Source organism: Vombatus ursinus, unplaced genomic scaffold, assembly GCF_900497805.2.
Source record: "Vombatus ursinus unplaced genomic scaffold, bare-nosed wombat genome assembly UNPS02007612.1, whole genome shotgun sequence".
NCBI lineage: Eukaryota > Metazoa > Chordata > Mammalia > Diprotodontia > Vombatidae > Vombatus > Vombatus ursinus.
The window spans coordinates 10,227,296-10,249,053 of NW_020947390.1; the positions used below are offsets into that span (position 1 = coordinate 10,227,296).

Sequence of the window (21,758 nt, forward strand, 5' to 3'; positions counted from 1 at the left end):
TTTCTATTTGAATTCGACTCTATTGCACGACGTTATGCTGCCTTTCAAGATAGAAAACTGACCTATTAACTTTATGTTTTTTTCTGAGGCTACAATGATGAGCCATGGTGCTCTGATTGTCAAATCAAATAGTCCCAACAGACCGTTGCAAATTAACACATTTAACTGATGTGGTTTCATAAATGGTAGTGAGCATAGTGGATAAAGTCAGGAAAACTTGTTTTCCAGTCCTGCTTTCAAAACACGTAGATAAGTCATTTAAAATCTTAGAGCTCTGGGCTGCTCTCTAAGACTGAAAGTTTAAGAGGAATCAATGATTTCATGTTTGTCTTCTCTGGGGTGAATCCTATTGCTTCTGACACTGAAAGATATCACATAAGGAGCTTCATACTCAGACGGGGGATAAGAACACTTGCATGGCTTCTTTGTCTGGTATCTGCTTCACGTTAACAGTGAATGCTCCCGTTGTCAATACACCTGACTGCCCTCGGCTCTATCAAGGAGTTAGCCTTTAGTTCAGGAGAAGCTGATCACCTGGTGGACAGCTCCTCATGCTTCAGGAGCACTGGGAAGATACTGCCTGGAAATCTGCTCCATTCTCAGCCTTGGCTAGTTCACATTAACCCTTCATTTTCCAGGACTTTTAAGTCGGATTTTGGCAAGGATGTTTGGGAAAGGGAATTTCAGTTTCAGAAAGAGCCCAAGATTGTTGAGTTAGAACCTCTTTCCTTTCTGACGTACAGACAGCACTACTGCAGCGAACAGGGATCTGAAAGAGTACTTTTTAAAAGGGATTGATTTTGGAGTCATTCACTGTCCTGGAGCTTTTTTTGTTTTTAAACAGAATTCCAATTCTGCTTGGTCTTGGTTATGTTGCTTCCTTTTACTTCATTCATTTCCTTTTCCTTTTTTTTTTCCCTTTTCTGATCCAAATCTATCATTTTATCTGGATAGGAAACTAACTCCTTGGGTGGAAATTCCTGCTGACGATGTAGACAACACTTTGGTAACTTGTAGTCTTAGAGGGGTGCTTGGAAAGTTAAGTGCTTGTGGTCACACACCTAGCTACAATGTATCAGAGATAGGACTTGAACCCAGGTCTTCCTGATTCCAGCTTTCCATATACACCACCATGATGCCTTTCTTCCTTTTCCTTATGTATACTTGTAAATAGTGAATTAATGACATGGTAGAAAGAATACTGGGACAGTTAGGTGGCACAGTGGATAGAGCACGGAGCCTGGAGTCAGGAAGACCTGAGTTCAAATCCAGCCTCAGACACTTACTAGCTGTGTGACCCTGGACAAGTGACTTAACCTTGTTTGCCTCAGTTTCTTCATCTGTAAAATGAACTGGAGAAGGAAATGGCAAATCACTCCAGTATTTTTGCCAAAAAACTCAAATGGGGGAAATGGCAAATCATTCCAGTATCTTTGCCCCCCCAGAAAAAACCCAAATGGGGTCATGAAGAGTCAGACATGACTGAAATGACTGAACAACAACAACAACAGAGAGAATACTGGGCCTAGAGTCAGGAAGACTGGAATTCAAATCTGACCTCAGACACTTACTAGCTGTATGACCCTGGGCAAGTCACTTAACCTGTTTGCCTCAGTTTCCTCAACTGTAAAAAGAGGAAAAATAACACCTAATTCCCAGGGTTGTTGTGAGGATCAAATGAGATAATGTTTGTAAGGTATTTAGGACAGTGCCTAGCACATAATAGGTGTTTAATAAATGCTTATTTCCTTCCTTCATTATTATAATGTGGTATATGCCATATTAAAACTGTATGGTTGATATTTTTTCCTGAGGAAATTTGGGAGGATCTCAATTAATTTTCAATCAAGTTGAACTAAGAATTTAAGACAGAAAACATTTACTGGGCCTATATGTGTATAATGGTTTGATAAGTACTGACAGAGATTGAATTAGATTGAGTTTATCATAGTCTATGGAAATTATTGTATGAATCAATCAATGAACAAGTATTTACTACATTATGTGCCAAAGCATTGTGCTAGACACTCAGATTACAAATATAGTAAAAGAAACAGTTCTTACAAGGAGATTATAATCTAATGGGACACAACAAATACAGATATGTGTGTGTGTGTATATATGTACATATATGTACATGTACATATATATGTGTATGTACACACAATTCCTTGCCAGCTCTTTCATTGAAAGACACTGGGAGGATAACTTATGAGAGTATGAATCAGTTTAATCAGAATTGGTTCCTTTATTGCTTTTTCCTACCTCTTCTACTTTTCCTCCATTTTGCAGAGAAGTTAGTTGTAAGTCAAAGTGCAAAAAGTCCTGGATATGGAATTTGGAGGCCTAAGTTTAAATCCTAGCCTTACCACCTACTGATTATATGATCTTGCACAAGTCATTTAATTTCTCTAAACCTCAATTTCCTCATATGTAAAATGAGAATGGTAATATTTGTATTGCTTTCCTCATAGCTCTGTTATAAGGATCTAAGGAGACAAGGTATGAGAAGGTATTGTAGCCATAAAGTACTATATAGGAGCAAACGTAAACTTTGTGTTTTAATCATGGACCCCATACAACTCTGCATTCTCAGTATTATCTACATTTCCTAGATAAACATTGTCAGTCTGTTACTTGTCCGTAATTTGGAAATTGGTACAATATACCAGTGTCATACAAATGAACATGAATGTCATTCAATTAAATATGGATGGACTCCCCACAGGGATATAAGTAACAATAATAAGGACAACTGATATTTGTGTGTTGTTTTATAGCTTACAAAGCATTGAGCATATATGATCTTAAATGATGCTCACAAGAACTCTGGACGGTAGGAGATGTCCCCATTTTACAGATGAGATAAACTCAAGAACTGATTTATCCAAGATCACAGAGATCATAAATGGAATAGCTGAGATTCAAACCCAGGTCTTCTAACTCTTCCTTGTGCTCCCCAATAGCTACACATGGTACTATGCTAGGAATTTTGGGTAGTGTGGCAGTTCAGTGGCTTAGGAACAGAACAGACAGGGGCAGCTAGGTGGCACAGTGGATGGAGCACCAACCCTGAAGTCAGGAGGACCTGAGTTCAAATCTGACCTCAGACCAAACACTTGACACTTACTAGCTGTGTGACCCTGGACAAGTCACTTAACCCCATTTGCCTAAAAAAAAAAAAAGGAATAGAATGAACAACATGAAGAATGAGTTTAATTCCATTTCTGCTTTCAAATTAGGACATCACTTAATCTTTCTGCTCATTTATCTGGTCCATAAAAGTAGAAATCAACATACTATACTTGCTACTCATTACTCTCACCACCACAAATGTTCAGTGCCTCAAACTAGGTTTAACAAGATGCTGAGCAGCAAGGACAGAGAGCTATATTTAAAGTCAGGAAGACCTGTGTTCAGATCCTGCCTGGGACACTGAATAGTTATGTGACCATAAGCAAGTCACTTAACTTTTCTGGATTCCTGATTTATAAAATGAGGATAATAATACCTATCATATTACCTATAGTAATAATACACGACTCACAGGGTCATTGTGAGACCCAGATGAGATGGTGTCTTTAAAACACATTGCAAACTTTAAGTCTCCATGTAAATGTCAAATATTATCATTATTATTAACAGTAATAATTCAAATGAAATGATGAATTAAAGAATTTTGAGGATTAAAGTGTTTGAGGGCTATACAGAATGCTAAAGGATATTGACATCTATCTTCTTTTTTATGTGAATTCATTTAATATTCTTAAGCATATGACATCTGAGTAAACAAGCAAATTGAAGAATGGTAATGGAATTTTGACATCAGATAGTCACACTCCTACTTGATAACATCAACCTATATCTATAATATAACTAAAAATGGTCATGAAGAATCCATTTAAGATTCTTAAGGGATGGGTAATGCATGCTCTTCCAAGGAAACTTGTCCCATTTTTGAAAAGCTCTGCTTGTTTGAAAGTTATTTTAATATGAAGCTGAAACATAATTCCATGTAATTTTTATCCAATGAAGCCACAAGGAATGTCCAACCTTTCTTCCTCATGATAACCCTTCAGATTGTTGAAGGTGACTACTATATCGCCCCTAAATCTTACCTTCTCCAAGCTAAACATCCCAAATTCCTTCAATAGATCTTTGTGTAACATGGCATTTCAAGTCTCTTACATGTTTGATAACTCAGTTTGCTTTGGATGTATTCTAGTTTTTCAGTGTCACTCATCAGATGCCATCCTGGGGCTAAGCAAAGCATTCCAGATATCTGGTCAGAGCAGAGTTCAGTAGGAGCATTATTGTTCTTGCTGTAGACATCACACTTTAATTGTTGTGGAATAAGATGTAAATTTTTTTAATGGCCATCTCACATGATTGATTCGCATGAGCCTTGCAATCCACTAAAACTTCTATGTGTTTCTATGTGAACCGCTGTCTAGCCACATCTTTCCCATTCTGTTTTCGTATAGTTGGATTTTAAGCTTAAGTGCTAGACTTGACATTTATCTCTATTTAGTTTCATCTTATTATTGGTAGACTATTAAACCTGTGTCATCCATTAATGGTTCCATATCATCCTGAATGGAGATTTCTAGTGTAGTACCATAGAATTCTGTCCTTTGTCCTGTCATGCTCAACAATATTATCAGTAAGTTGGAAGAGGACAAAAAGGGACAGCTAGTATTATGGATAAACATACCAAATGGTCTCAGTGGACTAGAATATGAGCCTGAAACCAAGATGGTGGAATTTAGCAGGGATGAATATAAAGTCCTGTGTTTAGATTTTTAAAAAAATACACTAAACTGATGCAAAGTGCAGTAAGCAGAACTAGGAAAACAATATACATGATGACCTCAACAAAGTAAAGGGAAAGACAAAAGATTTTTTGAAAATGTAAAAAACAAGCTTTCCTCTAAAGAAGAGATACAAGACCACTTCTTGCTTCTTTGTAGAGATTGTGATCTATAAATAAGGAACAATAAATATATAACCAGATCTTTTTGGGGTGTATTGATCAGTTTTACTGAATATTTTCTCTTCCTTTTTTATTTAAAAATCTTTGTTTTAAGGGATGGCTTTCTTGGGGAGAGCAAGGAAATACTGATATGGCCAAAACGAGGCAAAGTACAAATGAAAATATCAATAAAAACCTATTTTTAAAAAAAAGAATGTGCAAATACAGGATGAAAGAGATCTGCCTGGCTTGGCAACTGTTCATATGAAAAATATATAGGAGTTTTAATTGAACATAAGCTTAATTGATATGAACAAAACAGCTATTTAAAAAGCTCACAAAATGTTAGGCTGCATTAATAAAAATCTCAGGAAGTAATGGTCTCACTTTAACCTATGCTTGCCAAATTTTGAGTCTTGTGTTCAATTCTGCAAGTCACATTTTCAAAGGGAAATTGACACGACGAGACTGCATAAGGGGACTGAGTAGGAAGATGAGGAGACTCAAAATTATGAAATATGAAGAATAGTTAATGGAACTGAGCATGTTTCATCTGGAGAAGCCTGAGGGAGGATATGATGTACATAAAGTACATCTCCAAGTACATAAAGAGCTGTTACATAGAATGTGGCAATATCTCTGTTGCTCCAGAGGGCAGAAGTACAATACAACGAATTGGCGGGAATTATAAGAGTTCAACATAAGGATGACCTTTTTTTGACTACAGCTGTCCACCAATGAAATAGACTACCTTATTGGGTAGTGAATTCCTCATTATTAAAAGTATTCACACAAAACCTGGATAAATTCATGTCTGCCATATTTGCTATACGAGAAATTTCTGCATTAGGTAGGTGGTTGTACTACATGGTTGTACTACTGCAAAATTTTTTAACCTCTAAGATTTTCTGATCCTGCCATTAGTGTAACATCCCAAGGACATTGTAGAATGGACCAACAAAACTAATAGCAGAATTTTTCAAGCTATCCTTTTTTTTCTATAAGATCAATCATTTGAGAAACCTTGGCTTGAGTGAAAGTCAAAATTAGATGTACTTTTTAATCAATTTTCATATGTGCCAAAGTAGTTACAGTAACAAATTTCAACTGTGAAAAATTCTTCTGATAGTTTATATTTTTTCATGAAAATGATCCTACTAAAGATGAATTTAACGAACAGATATCACCAAAATACTAGCCTCTCTTGTTCTTTATTGTTCCTTTTCTATTTGTGAATACTTTAGGTTGGGGATCTCTCTCCAGGCTTGTCTCCTGCAAATTGTAGGGTATCGAAACCTCATTGCAGAGGTTGAAAAGCTGCGTAGAGAGCCATATGATTCAGATAATCCCCAGCATGAAGAGATGCTTTTGAAGGTTAGTACTTGGACAGCATTTGGAACCTGTCATAATAAGCTTCTTATGATTTCCAGTTATTTTCCTGCTGGCTTAACTGTTGGAAAAATAATTTATATTTCTTTCTCAATCTTTCTTTTCTCATGCGTTTTCTCAAGAATAGGGCCCAGTTCTGAATGGTTAAACCATCTGAGAAAACAGCCAGGGTCATTTTTCTGAGTCTTGGACACTTGACTGAAGCTCAGACTAGTTAAATGGTTTTAAATGCTAAAACAAGAAATATTGTGTGCCAAGTAGTGACCTGGGATTTTCATTTATCACTCTTTACACATATCAAAGAAGATGAAGTTGGTTTCTGCCTTAAGCAATCACTCCCTTGGGAAATTACCCAAGATCTTAATGGTGATTATTTATTCATGCAACTAGAAGGATATTAAAAGAGGAAGTCAAAATTTGTATCTGATGTGTTTGAACTGTTGGAGAAAGAGGTACAAATATCATTGGACAGTGTTTGAACAGTGTATGACTTGAGAGTGTAATATGAAACATTAATAAATTATGTTTTAAAATATTAAATTTTGCATTAAAACTGTGATTTCCTAGAAGAAGGTAAAATATGGCTTCTGAAAGTAGCTTATGTGTAATATAAATTGATTTTTTTTTATAAATGGAGTATGTGGGCTGCTAATGACCTATCCTAGAATAAATAGTGAAAAGAGAAGGACAGAAGACATTTGTTTACAGGCCTTAAATTTGTCTAATTGAAAAAAAACAATAGGAATCTAAATTTTAAAAATATTTATCCTTTTTCAATTTTCTCTGTGATTATGTGAGTATGTAGACATGTACAATTGACTTAGTTACCCAGGATAATGCATATTGGATATAATGTAGATTATTCAATACTATCCAAGGAATTGGGGTTTCAGGAGCTCCATTCAAGCTCGTGTGAGAGGGAGCGGCAATGCCCTTATTCTCTGTTCCAGAAAATCCTTTGGAGTTTTCTCAGTGAGACAGCAAGGTTATTCACATGCACTTCCAAGGGAAGTAGGTTCATTCTTCTCTTGGAAGTAGGTCCATTGTTCTTCTGATTTCTGCTGCTAGTTCGTGTTTGGCTTCAGTGGAGTCTGCCAGAAGAAGGCTCTCTCTTCAACGGACACCTTTTATGTGTCAAGCACAAAGGAGTGACTCCAACCCCCAAGAATGTGAGCCCACCGTTCCATCTGCGATTGATCTGTAATATCCCAGGCCAATCAATACGTTCCTAATCACTGAGATTCAATCACTCATCTTCAATGAGGCGTGTATGATTTTACAAGTGCCAACGTCCTAAATAAAGACTCACTTATTATTAAGCTTAAATTCTTTAAATTATTCAGTGCATTTTTTTGGCTATTTATTTTATGCCTCCATACTGGCATAAAAAAATGTGTAGGATCCAAAAAAAAGTATAACATAATTCTTGCCCTCAACAAGCTTGCAACCTAGTTGAGGCAATAATACTAACACATAGACAGTATTTCAAACTGTCACAGTAGCAGGTGAAATAAGATTTGAAGGAGGAAAAAGACTAGAAAGAATTGGAGTGCTTGTAGAATGTACACTTACCAGGATGCTTTCATGAACGGTTTCATTGTAAGGTAAAAATGGTGCTTGGTTTCAGAATTCAGGATAGCCTGCAATAGACCAGGCTCTCTAGTCACATGTTGGGAATAGGGAATAAGGGGGGCATGTTCAGAGTTGGGGTGAGGAATGGAATGAGCAAGAGCATAAAGATGGAAATATGCAGCAAACAATGAAGATAATGGCTTGACTAGAATATAGAGTGCATGTTTCAGGAAATAGGGCTTGTTAGGAAGAATTAAGCCAGTTCATTGAGGGTTTTTGAAAAACAGACAAATGTGTTTGGATTTGATACGCAGGGCAATAGCCACATGGATTTTTGGCTCTTTGAAATTGATATGAGGGTAATACAATGAAAGTAATGAGTTAGAAAAAATTTAATCAAAGTAAAGCAATTCACAATAATCCATAATAGTGGCCTGGACATTAGGAAGGAGCAAATTTAAGAGAGATGTTGAAAGAAGACTAGATAGCACTAGATTGGATCTAAGGAATGAAGAAAGAAAAGTAAAAAATGATTCCAGGATCTCTAGTCTGTGACACTTACTGGTATACCCTTATGAATAGTTTCATTATAAAGTAAAAATGGTTCTCACCTTCAAAATTTAGGACAGCTCACAATAGGCCAGACTCTGTAGTCCAGGGGTGGGGAACCTGTTCTAGGTCCTTGCATGTGGCCTTTTGACTGAGTCCAAGTTTCACAAAACAAATCCTTTTATTAAAGGGATTTGTTCTGTGAAGTTTGGATTCAGTTACAGGGCTGCACTTGAGGACCTAGAGAGCCACATGTGGCCTGGAGGCCACAGGTTCTCCACCTAGATGCAGACATCTAGTCACATAACTTGTCAATGGAGAATTTCAAAAGATTCAAAAATTATTAAAACAATGAATATGATGTTTCATGTGTGATAAAATCATTAATATGATAGCTGACATTGAAAGGTCATAGATTTAGAGCTGGAAAGGACTAGAGCTTTAAAGGACATTTAACCCACTCTCTCATTTTATAGATAGGGAAACTGAGACCCAGAGAGGTTATGACAACGAAGTTCACAAGGAAAGTAAGTGGCCAGAATTCAAACCTAATTCCTCTAATGCCAAATCTAGCACTCTTTCTGCTGAACCACGGATTTATAGTGGCTAGAGGACCAGGGTTCAAATCCCAAATCTGCTACTTTTTACTTATATGAATTAAATGTTATTAAGCCTCTTTGGGCTTCAACTTCTTGATTTGTGAAAAGCAAATGCTGCATCTATAAAGTTCCTTCCAGTGATAAATTCTTTATTTCCTTGCAATCTAGTGTATGTGGTTTTCTTAGAGCACAAATATTTTTGCATACAAGCTATGCGAAGAAAAGAAATTTCTGTGTTTGACATACTGATTCATTGGGAAAAGATCATCTTAAGATTGGTTAGACTATTAGCACATTTAATACAATTGAGAAATTGAATACAACAAGCTTTTTTATTTTCTCCACTCCTATTTGACTTTGTTTTCCCAATGTAGATGTTCAATTAGTTAGTTCTATTAGTTTCTTATGGATGAGAAATTGAGATTACTTTTACTGGAACAAAAGTGACTGACTATTCAATAATGGCAAACCACTCCAATATCTTTACCAAGAAAACCCCAAATGGAGTCACAAAGAGTCAGACACGACGGAAATGACTGAATCACAAAAACAACATTCAATAATTGTCTGTCCTAAGGGTTCTACTGAACTGAGATCTAATTTCTGTTTTGATGACTGTGAAAAACTGGTGAATTGTGGAGACTATAATTAAGTGACTAAGGTCCAAAGGTATTTTCTCATACCAAACACATGAAAATTTGCCTTGACCATGATAAAAGTATTTTATTTCAAATGCCTTGTATTTCTGCCATTTTCTAGGCACATTATATTTACTATATGCCAGAAAGATAAAATATTAGATGATTTTTTTGGATTAGGTCCCAGAATAACTGGGATAATTTACAACTTTTTTTGCTTGAATTTACATTAGTTGAATATCATATTTTAATTCACATAAATGTCACGTATGGGATTTTGTAGCATTTAACTGTAGATCAATATACTTGTATTACAATTACTTGTGCTTTCTCCATGTAAATTTCATTTCTTATGTCACCTTGTGACAGTGATCTGGGCCCTCAAGGACTACACCAGTAGAACACTAGTCCTGGGTTCTCATGAACCCAGTAATGAACCACATGTCTTATCCCAGTGTCATATCACTCAGTCACCCAAAAATTAAACTGGCTAACTTCAGAGAGGCTCATTACCAGATTGGCTTCAGGGGGATGAGTTGATTTCCACACCAAAGTACTCTCTATCAAGGAAATCATAGAGTGTCGAGAGAGTAGCTACATACAGATCCTTGAAGTATTCAAATATAGTTTGTGCTTGAAATTGTACTTTCACATGAAAATGGATAATTATTTCCAAGGAAGGAGGTATGGGGATAAGGCAGAGAGGGAGATTTGTGAAGCAATAAATGGTAGAAGAGAAAATATTTCTTCAATTAATCAGTACACTTATATTAAGCACCTATTATGTGCCAGGCCCTTGGGATAGGCCTTAAATATAGAAATGCCAAAGTGAAACAGCCACTGTTCACAAGGAGTTTACATTCTAATGGGAAAGACTATAAGGATATATGTAAGGTTATACAGAATATATAAAAAGCATGAATACAAATAAATACAAAGTATTTAAATAAAAGGTAGTTTGAAAGTGCCATTAGCACTTCAGGGATCAGAAAAGGTTACTTGAATTTTTGTCTTGAAGGAATAGAATCACACTCAATTGGGTATGGAAATACACTCAATTGGGTATGGAAATCCACCTTACCTTACAGGAAAATGGGGGGGCTAAGGGAACAAGAGAGTAGGGGGATGATAGAGAGGAAGGCAGATTGGGAAAGGGGGTAATCAGAAGCAAGTACTTCCAAGGAGGGTCAGGGTCAAAAGAAAGAATAGAATAAATGGGGGTGGGGTGGGATAGGATTAAGGGAAATAGAGTTAGTTTTTCACAGCATGTCTACAATGGAAGTGTTTTGCATTACTGCACATATATAACCTATATTTAGTTGCTTGCCTTATCAATGAGGGTGGGTGGGGAGGGAGGAAGGGAGAAAATTTGGAACCCAAAGTTTTAAAAACACATGTTTAAAAAAATGTTTTCACATGCAACTGGGAAATAAGAAATACAAGAAATGACGTACAGAAATCCATCCTGCCCTATAGGAAAACTGAAGGGGAAGAGGATAAGAGAAGGGGGGCAGAGATAGAAGGGAAGGCAGACTAGGGGAAAGGGTATTCAGAATGCATGCCATCTTGGGGTAGGGGGTGAAAATTTGGAGCTCAAAATCTTGTGGAAGTAAATGTTGAAAACAAAAAAATAAATAAAAATTACCATTTGAAGACCAAAAAAAAAAAAAAAAAGGAATAGAATCTTTGAGGTGGAGGTGGGATAGGAATGCATTCCAGGCCTGGACAACCAATACAAAGGCATAGAAAGAGAGGAGACTAGTTTGGCTGGATCATAGAGTGAAAGAAGGGAAGTAATATCCGATGAGATTGAGGCCAGGTTGTGAAGGGCTTTGAAAGCTAATCAAAGGAGTTTGTTTTATCCTAGAGGCAATGGGAAACTAGTGGAGTATATTGAGTAGGAGAGTAGCATGATGAAACATACATTCAAGGTAAATCACCTTAGGAGCTGTGTGGAGGATGGAATAAAGTGAGAAAAGACTTGAGGAGGGGAGAGCAATTGGAAAGCCATTGTAGTGATCTAGCTAATAGGTGATGATGGCCTGAACTAAGGTTGTAGATAATGAGTAGGGAGAAGAGTTTGGAGTTGACAGAAATTTTGTATATTAAAATGGCAAGATCTGAAAACCAATTGGATATAGGTGCTATTGATTGATATGTGGGAAGAAGAAGAGTGATTCCAGAGTAACACCAAAGTTACAGACCTGAAAAACTATAAAAATGGCAACCTTGGGGAGCAGCCACACTGAGACAGCTGGAGTGGGAGCTAGGTGATTCATCAGCAAAGAGGGAAGAGGGAGAAAGGTTAGAGAGGTAGGAGAACCAGGATGGAGTAGTGCTTTAAAAGACCTTCATTTGTATTACTGCACAAATTTTAAACTACTATCATCTTTAGCTCAGGTAGTTGAGGGATAGGCAACTGTGCCTGTGCCTATTGCCTTGGGAACTAATCAGATATTAAGAATATTACACATTGCTTGATTTCCTTGATTGACACAGATAATTTGGATTGCCAAGACCCGCAAAGCAATAATCATTAATTTTTCTTATTTTTCTTCAGAACTTTTATTAAGTTGTAATTATTTCATTGTAAACATAACATGTCTTTAAATGCTGCTGAGTATATCCTTTGAGGATTATTCATAATCCTTACCTCCTTTCCTTTGTCCTCTAGCTCTCTGACCCTTCCCAAATCACTAGCAGCCCCATCAGAGAAGTAAAAATCAAGTTAGTCTTTTTTTTTTTCATTTTCTACTAACAGGGTTAGCCCAAGAGCTTTTGACTGCTGCCTAAAGAGAGATTTGAAGATTATTATAGATATCGATTATCCATATTTATAGGTCTCCTACCCTATCCTGCTTTCTCAATGCTATAAATAGCTAAAAGTAATTCTCAAGAAGAGTATAATCAGCTGCATACAGCTCCTTTTACTATGGTGTATTTTTTAATCTCAATAAAGAAGGTTTAAGACTTAGAAAAGCTTTCTCAAAGTGTGTGTTACATATTCTCATCAACAAGTTATGTTGGTCTCTCATCTCCAGTTATGGAAATTCTTGAAGCCTGATACTCCTCTGGAAGCTCGGATTTCTAAGCAGTGGTGTGAAATTGGTTTCCAAGGTGATGATCCTAAAACAGATTTTCGAGGGATGGGACTTCTGGGACTGTATAATTTGGAGTAAGTATGTGGAGGGTCAGCCATATTTAAAAGTATAATGACAGCCCCAGTATTCTATTTTTTAAATGTTTACTTGAGCAAACTTGAGTAGTTCAAGTTCTCCTTAATACAATTTCAGGGTGTTTCTTGGAGAATACATGGGAAAACATTTAGACTTTTGTTTTAATTTAACTGGCCATGCTTTCCTTACCTTTATCCCATGTGATTCTTTGTTAATTCACTGAATCTTAGTGGGAGAAGTCTTAGAAATTATCTAGTACAACCTTTTCATTTTAGAGAAAACTAAAGCCCATTAGAAGTCAAATGATCGACCCAGGTTCCCACAGCTAGTTATCAACAAAACTGAGACTAAAACTCAAGGTTCCTGATTTCCAGACCAGCCCTCGATTCCTTATATGATGGGTAGATACCTATGAGACTCAACCCTGAAATGTGTCTCAGAGTTTTAAAATGAATTTGCATTTTTCTCTTATTTTTAATGACATCTTTTTCATCCTCAACTTTTTTCATATTGTATATTTGAGAGGTTTTAAATCATAGACCATGTTGTAAATGGTTTAAGGCAGATTAGATTTATTAGAACATAATATGAAAAACAACCAAGAACCAAAGGAGCCAGAAAAGTGATATTGAAAATATATCCTACCTTGTAAAAGCTCACTTCTTCTAGCACTTTAAGATTTAAAAATAAAAGTATAAACCAAACAGCATCTGAACCTTAGCATCACCTGTAAATCACACTCAGGCCATGGCCTGCATAGGTGCAGCCCCATTAGACTAAACTGCAAAATAATTGGTCCTCCTTATTAAGGTTAATTTCCCAGGAAAGCTGCAAAATGGAGACCTAGACATAACAATACCATTATTCATTTAGATCCCTGGTAAATGAGGCCAGTTTCATTTTTAGCTATGGTGCTATTTCTGTACATGTTCTTTCATAACTAGTTGTGTGACCTCAACAAATTATTTCACTTCTCTGAGAATCACCTGTTTCCTTCTCTGTTTTGCCATCTGTAGAATTCATGTAATAGGAATAGAAGGGTGGTTATGGGAATGTAATATAAGACAATGTATCTAAAGCAATATAAAGTATAAAGTGACATTGTTTATTGTTATGGTTGTATAGAATTGGCATTAATTGCTGGGACACAGGGGAGATGTCTGGCTCAAGGGACAAGGGTGGAGCCCTGGCTAACACCCAAAACTGGGATGAAAGAATCCTCTTACCCATTCTCTCATCCCACCAGGAGTCCTACCTCTGTCCCCAGACTGTGGTCTACAAAAAACATAGATATGTAGACTGTGATTCCACCTTAGAATATGGCCCTCAAGCTTCCAGGAATTCAATGGAATGAAATTGCTTAAAGTGGCATATGCAGCCTCCTCCTTTCCTCCTACACTTAAACATCAGTTGCTAAGAGACAGTTGCTGGCATTCTGCATGGCACCCCCTGGTGGTCAGGACTATCACTGCAGTCTTGTGAATGGTACTCTTCCCGAAGAACATGTCAAAAAAGCTTTCTGATCTGCGGGCCAGATGTGGGAGAGGGGAGAAAGCAGGAATATCTAATACCACCTAATGACTATTTTCTGAGCATAGTTCTGAACTGTGACAAGTTATATTTCATAATCTTCTGTTACTAGCCCTTTTCCTTCATTATCTAGAAGGAAAGCAATATAGCATCTAGCTATCTTTTTTTTTAATTAATTCAATATTATTTTATTTTCAGTTCTGAATTCCTTCCCTTCCTGCTCAGCCTCCCCCTCCTCTTTAGAAGGCAAGAAAAGCAAAACCCATTACAAATATATATATATATACATGCAAAACAAATTCCCTCATTCTGGCTAAATCTTTGAATCAAAACCTCTGAACTCTGATGTTGAAATCATTTCCAGCTGTTAGAAAACTCAAAAATATTTTTCACCTCTTTCAGTCAGCTAAAAATGCACGTGAAACATATATTAAATAGCTGCATCTCTATGTAAAAGAGGTATAATAAAGATATCTATAGTGAGACATATATATCTACATGTAAAATATAAAAAGATTCATCTGCTATCCTCCCCCAGTTACATAAAGGTATAGCTATGCAGCACACAGAATTAAATACTGTATAATTTTTATTTTTAAAATCTGTTTATTAAACATTTATTTTGAATATTTGGAAGTTTGAAAGCATGTCATATATTTGTGTGACCTAAATGATGAAGTTTCAATACAATGCCACTCCCATCACAAAGTGTATGTTCTTAAATGTTTCTAGCTCTTTTGCATTTTTGTTCCAAAGTTCAAATAAATGATCAATGAATATTCTTCAAGATGTGTTCTCAGGACTTCTCAAAACCAAGGTTCAAAAAGAGAAGCTTATTTGGTGCTTCAGTCACAGCATGAAATTTGAACATAGAACATGGACCACATGAAACCTGACCTAGTCTTCCTTCCCTTGGTCTAATCCAGGGGTGGGGAACCTGTGGCCTCAAGGCCATACATGGCCCTTTAGGTCCTCAAGTGTGGTTCTTTGACTGAATCCAAACTTCACAGAGCAAATCCTCTTAATAAATAATTAATAAATAAATAAATAATAGATAAAAATTAAACCTAAGTAGAATGAATTCCCTTTCATCTTTAGGGAATAACAAATTTTATGTCATATTTTTCAAGATATTGAAGAAATTCCTAAATCTACATGACCCAAATAGCATATCTATTTTAATACTGTATTTAAAGGCAATTATCATTATTTTCCCGAAAAGCTACTCTTTTTTTTTTCTTTTTTGGTGAGGCAATCAGGGTTAAATGACTTGCACAGAGTCACACAGCTAGTGTCAAGTGTTGAAAAACTACTCTTTAAAGAAGCTAAAGTGGATGAAATCTCTGTGCCAACATCAATCACTAAAATTAAAATGTCCTTAAAGTACTTGAGGTACACATTCACTGAATATTTTTCTTCAACAACAGGTATTTTGCTGAATGGGACATCGTAACAGCTCAACAGGTGCTCTCTGATTCCCTTCATCCAAAATACAGGTGATTCTTTAGGCCAAAGTACCTGGAATTGATGGCATTGTTTTACCATTAACTTTGGTCATAATTTTGTTCTTGTGTGGCTTGTACATTTGACTAAATTAGTTCAGAAATATCTTGCAGATTGAAATTGCAAATTTATCTAGAGCTGGAGGTTGATGCTGTGTGTAGGTGCCTATGGCTTGTCCACCTCCATTGAAACCACAGCAGTGGCTGGAACCATGGGTGGGATTGGGATGGGTCTAAAACTAGGCAGAAATAGCCTTTGAGGCCAATTTCAGATAAAGTGGGTAAGCTGTAGAAACTCTTGTGTAGCTCTCTGGAGCTTCTACAGCACCTTCTGAAAGAGGGAGGAATTTTAAATACCTATAGTGTCCCAATTGTCATGGAAGGTAGCCCAGAGGTGGGCAAGTAAATAAGCAATAGTCTGAGAATGAGTGAATTTGGCTAGAGCAAAAAAGAGTAAAATGGCTAGGAAAGTAGAGGGAATGAAAAGAGGGTCAGAGAGTCTTGACTTTGCTTGCTTTCAATTTATTCAATATTCTGGTTTTCAGTTCCTTTGTATTCTTTTAATTTACCTTTTAAAAATTTTCTTTTCTTGTACACATAAAGGGAGGTCACTAAAGAAGAAATAAGGTATTTTTCTTTGCATTTTAAGTTATATTTATTTTATCTCATTTCTAGAAATTTTATCTACAGCAAAATTTTTTTTAATTGTCTGATTAAAAATTTTAACAAAAGCAAGCAGTTCCAAATTGCTTGCCTAACATATCATTTATCTTGGGCTTCATTTTAGCATATTTGGCAAGCTTGCTTAGGATGAAATTCAAGGGACTGGCAGAAAATATGTCAAAGATATCTTACACAATCTTAATTCAAAATTCTATTTTTTAAAACTCCCCTAGAAGAATGAAAATTCCACTATTTGTTGCCATGATCCTACCCAAAATAATGAATTAATCCTGAAAGTTATGGTGGGGGTAGGGGCGATGAGAAAGGGTGCAGAGATGAGGAAAATGTAACCCTTTATATATATCTGCCCTCCCTGGAGAATTCTCTTATTCAAGCACTAGCCAAACTGAATCTGTTTCATATTCATCAAAGGAGCTATCAGTAATGTTATTGTGTCAGTAATCTTTATAGAGACTAGATAATGGTTATAGATACTGGTCACTGCATTTAAAAGAAGCTCCATTGTTTTATGACCACAAAATTACCCATTTTTTCCTGCTCTACATCTTAAAGGAGCTGACAATTTGTGTTTGTTAAACAAAGTCAAATTACACCATAGCATTTTCTCCTAAGTGCATGGATGGAGTATTTTTATTTCCTCAGTATAAATACTCATTTTAGTTTGAGTCTGACTAATGGATCTAACTGGCCAGGGTTCGTTAAATTATATGGCATTTCACAAATATAAAATGCCACAGAGAATTACTTTCTTTCTCTTCTGTTCCCTTTAGCAAAAACATTACAAAAATATAGCTTTCTCTTAACCTCATGTGACCAAGATCTAGCCACTTCTATAGAATGTATTCTAAATTGCATGTTATTGGAACATAAGGATTCTAAATCACCCAGTGACAAAACTAATTGGGGATGGCTCTGTGAGCACATGGGTGGCATTGCCAAAGGGATCATCTGACAGAAAATAAAGAACCTCTTAATGGTTTGTGCTGGGGGGGAATGGAAAATGCATTATACATATTTTTTAAACAGCCCTCTTTGGTTTTTATTGTTTTGTATGTAAACCATTCAACAAAGCAAGGCATCCTAAATTGGGTTACCTAAGGCTGCAGTCAGTTGCTATATACATATATATATATATTCTGGTCAAAATCTCTTTCCTCTGACCCTCAAGTTTTAATGAAATCTTGTAGGTGAAAATAATGTATGAATTGTGTAGACAGGTTACTGGATATGACCAAATACAAAATAGAAGATAGCCTTTTAAGAGTCACTACTCTTGTTAACAGTGGGCGTACGGGCATCCAGGCTGTTAACACAGCTAGTGTCAGGTCCCAAACGTGAGGGTTTTGGCCAGGTAGGCAATAGTCTAGCCATGAAAAACCATTGCTTTGAATGCATGTGGTCCTCAGTAAATAGCAATTGTGCGAGACTGCTCCATATGCTTCCATCCTGCAGATTCCATTGTAACTTGAGGAATGGGAGTAATAGACTTATATCCTTTAAGAGGAAATTTTCCTCCTAGCCATTGTTTGGTAGGTGGCTGAATAGAATGAGAAGACATTCTTGATGACTGGCCCTCTTGTTTGGTTTATGGTATTTTAGAGTTGTGCAGTGGATTTTCTCAGCTTGGCAAATGACCCTTTCTTGTTTTTCTAGTGCTAACAGAATTTCAATTTGATAAGTGTGGTGGGGGCCACACTGCTTCTTTATATGATTTTTCCACAGAGGAAGGGAACCACATATACAAATCTTTACCCAAGATGCTTCTCTAAATTTCAGCCAAATTTTATCTTATTTTTTATTTAACTTAGAACAAGAGCTTCCTTTGCTCATTTTCTGTTTACGATGTAGGTGCTTCTGCTCTGAAAAGCTATAGCTTGTTTTGACACATGTTATAAATTTACTTTAAATTGTAGTTAGCAGTTCGCTCACAGGAATAGAAAGTGAATACATTAAGGTAGAGTGACAAAATATTGCTTTACCCACCACTTGAGAGTGTGCTGCTGCTGGCTTGTGTTAGTAGTATTTTGTGTGTGTGTGCGTGTGTATGTTTGGGTGCATATGTGTTCGTATGTGGGTGTATTGTGTATGTGGGTGTGGGTGTGTACATATGTATATGTATGTGCATATGTATATGTATGTGTGTGTTCTAAAATGTTTAAGAGTCTCTGTTAACACCTTCCTCTAACGCCTCATTGTGATAGAAGTGATCCTGGGTTCTTAGAGCCAGAAGAATGCAGGCTGAGGCAGATCTTATCAGAAAGGGTTTATAGTGGATGGAAAGAAGGCCAGATTTGGAATAAACAGACCTGGGTTCAAATACTAGTCTTGGACTTAGTAACTTTGCTACCTTGAACAAATTCACTTTAACCTCTCTAGGCCTCCATTTCCTCATCTATAAAAGCATGGGTTTGTACTAGATCATTTCTAGTGGTCCCTTCCAGCTCTGATCAATGATCCTATTATTCCTGAGAGTATATGCCCAGCGATTGGCTATATGCCTCTCATCCAAAGACCAGGCTAGTTAAGTCCAAAAAGATTCATTATCAGCAGAAGGAAAGCTAATAGGTAATGATTTATTTTGGCCAAAACAACTCATGAAAACATCCATTAAGGCATAAAAGAATGTTAGTTGAAGGAATGCCCACAGTAGTGAAATAGCATTTCTGTTGGAATGTTGAATTGTTTCAGGGAACGGTACCAACTCCATGCCTTTTCAATGTTAACTGAAAGCTATTCGTAATTGTTTTGTTTAACTACAATAATTAACTTGTGCCAAGCACACTATTAGCTGCTCTAGAACAAATTGTCATCCTCTGAGAAAATAACTTAATAGGTAGACATCAGGATTGTTTTTTTATCCCACGCTAGAGTGAATTCAATATCTGTGTTAGAAGTGTGAAATGTATCTCATTGCATAGATGTCCATAGAAATTAATCATGAATTTAAAAGTACATTTAATTCTAAATGAAAAATGAAAGATTTTATGGTTGGGTTGCAGACACCACAATAGTACTCTGGTTAATATTTTAATGTGAAGAACATTGGAAAAGGACATATATCAATTAGAGACAATTTAATTTTTCAGCAAATTCAGCAAAGCAGAATGGGAAAAGAAAAGGTTGGATAAAGCAATTGGGTAAGTCTATAATTTTGTACAAAAGTTGTCATTTTATGGAATTAGAAACCATGTGGTTGTTTCTTGAGAACCTACTACATATAAGGCACTATACTAAGGACTATAGAGATTAAAAAAGAAGTTCAAAACCAAGCCCTGGGCCTTAGAAACTAAGAGAATTACAGAATTCCATTTAAAGGTTTTGAAAACATTTTTGGTAGCATATCATACTTTTCCTTTGCCTAGGTAGAAATATATAGAAAATTATAAATGTATATTAATTTTTCTTCAAAAACCCCTCTTTTTGAATTTGCATAACTCAAATGTTAGGTTTCTAGTAAATAAAAGGGGGCTGCTTGTAAAATTCATTTCAAGAGGTTGCCAGGCTATTACGCTTTGATTACAATGACTTTGGAATGGTCCTTAACTCTATTGTTTGTCCTTAGTTCTAGAAGAGGACCATGATATCAGGAAGGTGATGCCATGACTTGCAAGTGAATTGAATTTAAGCGAGGGAGGGCTATGCAAAGTCACCAGCCTCGCTTTCTCCTCCAGAGCCATCTGGGTCCAGTGGCGAGATATAAGTCAGGATGACAGAAGATGTCCCAGCTCTTAATTCTAAAGTTATTTCTGAAGGGGAAGTTTTTAATCTTGTGTAGGACTGAGATAGCCATGGGACATTTGAGGCTCTCCAAGCTAGTTTCCTGTTAGTTTCAATGGACAGAAGCCAAGGAGCAAAAACATGTCCTCAGCAGGCATGTGGTTAAACCCATAGTGTTTGCGAAAGGAGGGATCTGTCCACCTGAGAAATACTTTTAACTATATTACCTTTAAAGAGAAAAAAAATCACGCTGTCCTTTTTTCATGTGCTAAGCCCCAATATTTAATGTAAAGTAAATGGTGTGGTTGGCTTTTTATAGGTACTCTTTTGCCATTGTGGGCATTAATATTACTGACCTGGCCTATAACCTACTGGTAAGCGGCGCTCTGAAAACCCATTTCTACAATGTTGCACCTGAAGCCCCAACCTTGTCTCACTTCCAACAAACTTTCTGTAAGTTCACTTTTTATGCTGCTTGTTATGTTGGTTGCTACTTTATTTGAGCCCATTGCTTAAATTTGTTAAAGACTAGCCTATTGTTGTGTAGGTACAAATCTACATTGAAAGATAAAATCTATATTTTTCACTACAAGAATGAAATCATAGGCCCAGGACCATTACCACTTCTAATTTTTTCATTTTAATTTTTTTAACTTTGGGCATATTATAAACCCAACTTTTTGTCTTTCCAAATAAGACTTGTGAGCTATCACTACCTTTAGCTACAAATTCCTTAAGTCTTCTAGTTTCACTTTTGGTGATGATTCTGTAATAGCATGGTTCATTTCATTTGGTAATATTACATAAACATAACATGTGTGTGTATACACATACAGAATACATGTGTATATGCATATGTGTAAAGATACATCTGTACACATATCCACATATGTATATGTGCACGTATGTTGTGCGTGCATGTGTGTGTGTGTATTTATATATACACATATATGTATGTATTTAAATTGTTTCATGGATCTCTATAGCCAAAAAATTCATCTTCTGGAGGCCAATCCACTAATGTTGAACCCCTTTATGATTATCAAGGCTTCTCACTGGACAGCAGACAGCCAGTCTCAGGCCTTGTAATGGAAGCCTTTTCAGCAGAGTAAAAGCTTCCTGAGCTAGGGTTCCACTAGAGCAGCAGTTCTCAAACTTTTTCGTTTCAAGACCCCTTTACACACATAAAAGTATGGAGAACTTCCCCAAAGAATTTTTGTTTATGTGAGTAATACTTATCAATATTTACTATGTTAGAAATTAAAACATCTTAATATTATTATAAAAATAGTTTTGACCTCAGAGACCCCCTGAAAGGGATCCCTGGAGATGCACAGACCACACTTAAGAACCACTGCAATAGAATATAGTCTTTGAGAATTCCGAGTCACTTCTGTACTGTGATGGTTTCTTGGAAGTTCTAGCTAGGA

At 36.3% G+C, this 21,758-nt stretch overlaps 1 protein-coding gene across 3 annotated transcripts in view; it reads left to right on the plus strand.

Annotated features, from left to right (window-relative positions):
- ELMOD1 (ELMO domain containing 1) overlaps positions 1-21,758 on the plus strand; it is a 76,067-nt gene that overhangs the window by 47,087 nt on the left and 7,222 nt on the right. For all 3 annotated transcript variants that reach the window (XM_027849571.1, XM_027849570.1, XM_027849568.1), the window contains 5 exons: positions 6,217-6,346; positions 12,761-12,894; positions 15,853-15,921; positions 19,698-19,748; positions 20,648-20,781. In XM_027849571.1, coding sequence (XP_027705372.1) covers positions 6,217-6,346; positions 12,761-12,894; positions 15,853-15,921; positions 19,698-19,748; positions 20,648-20,781 — 518 coding nt within the window. The remainder of the gene's footprint in view (positions 1-6,216; positions 6,347-12,760; positions 12,895-15,852; positions 15,922-19,697; positions 19,749-20,647; positions 20,782-21,758) is intronic.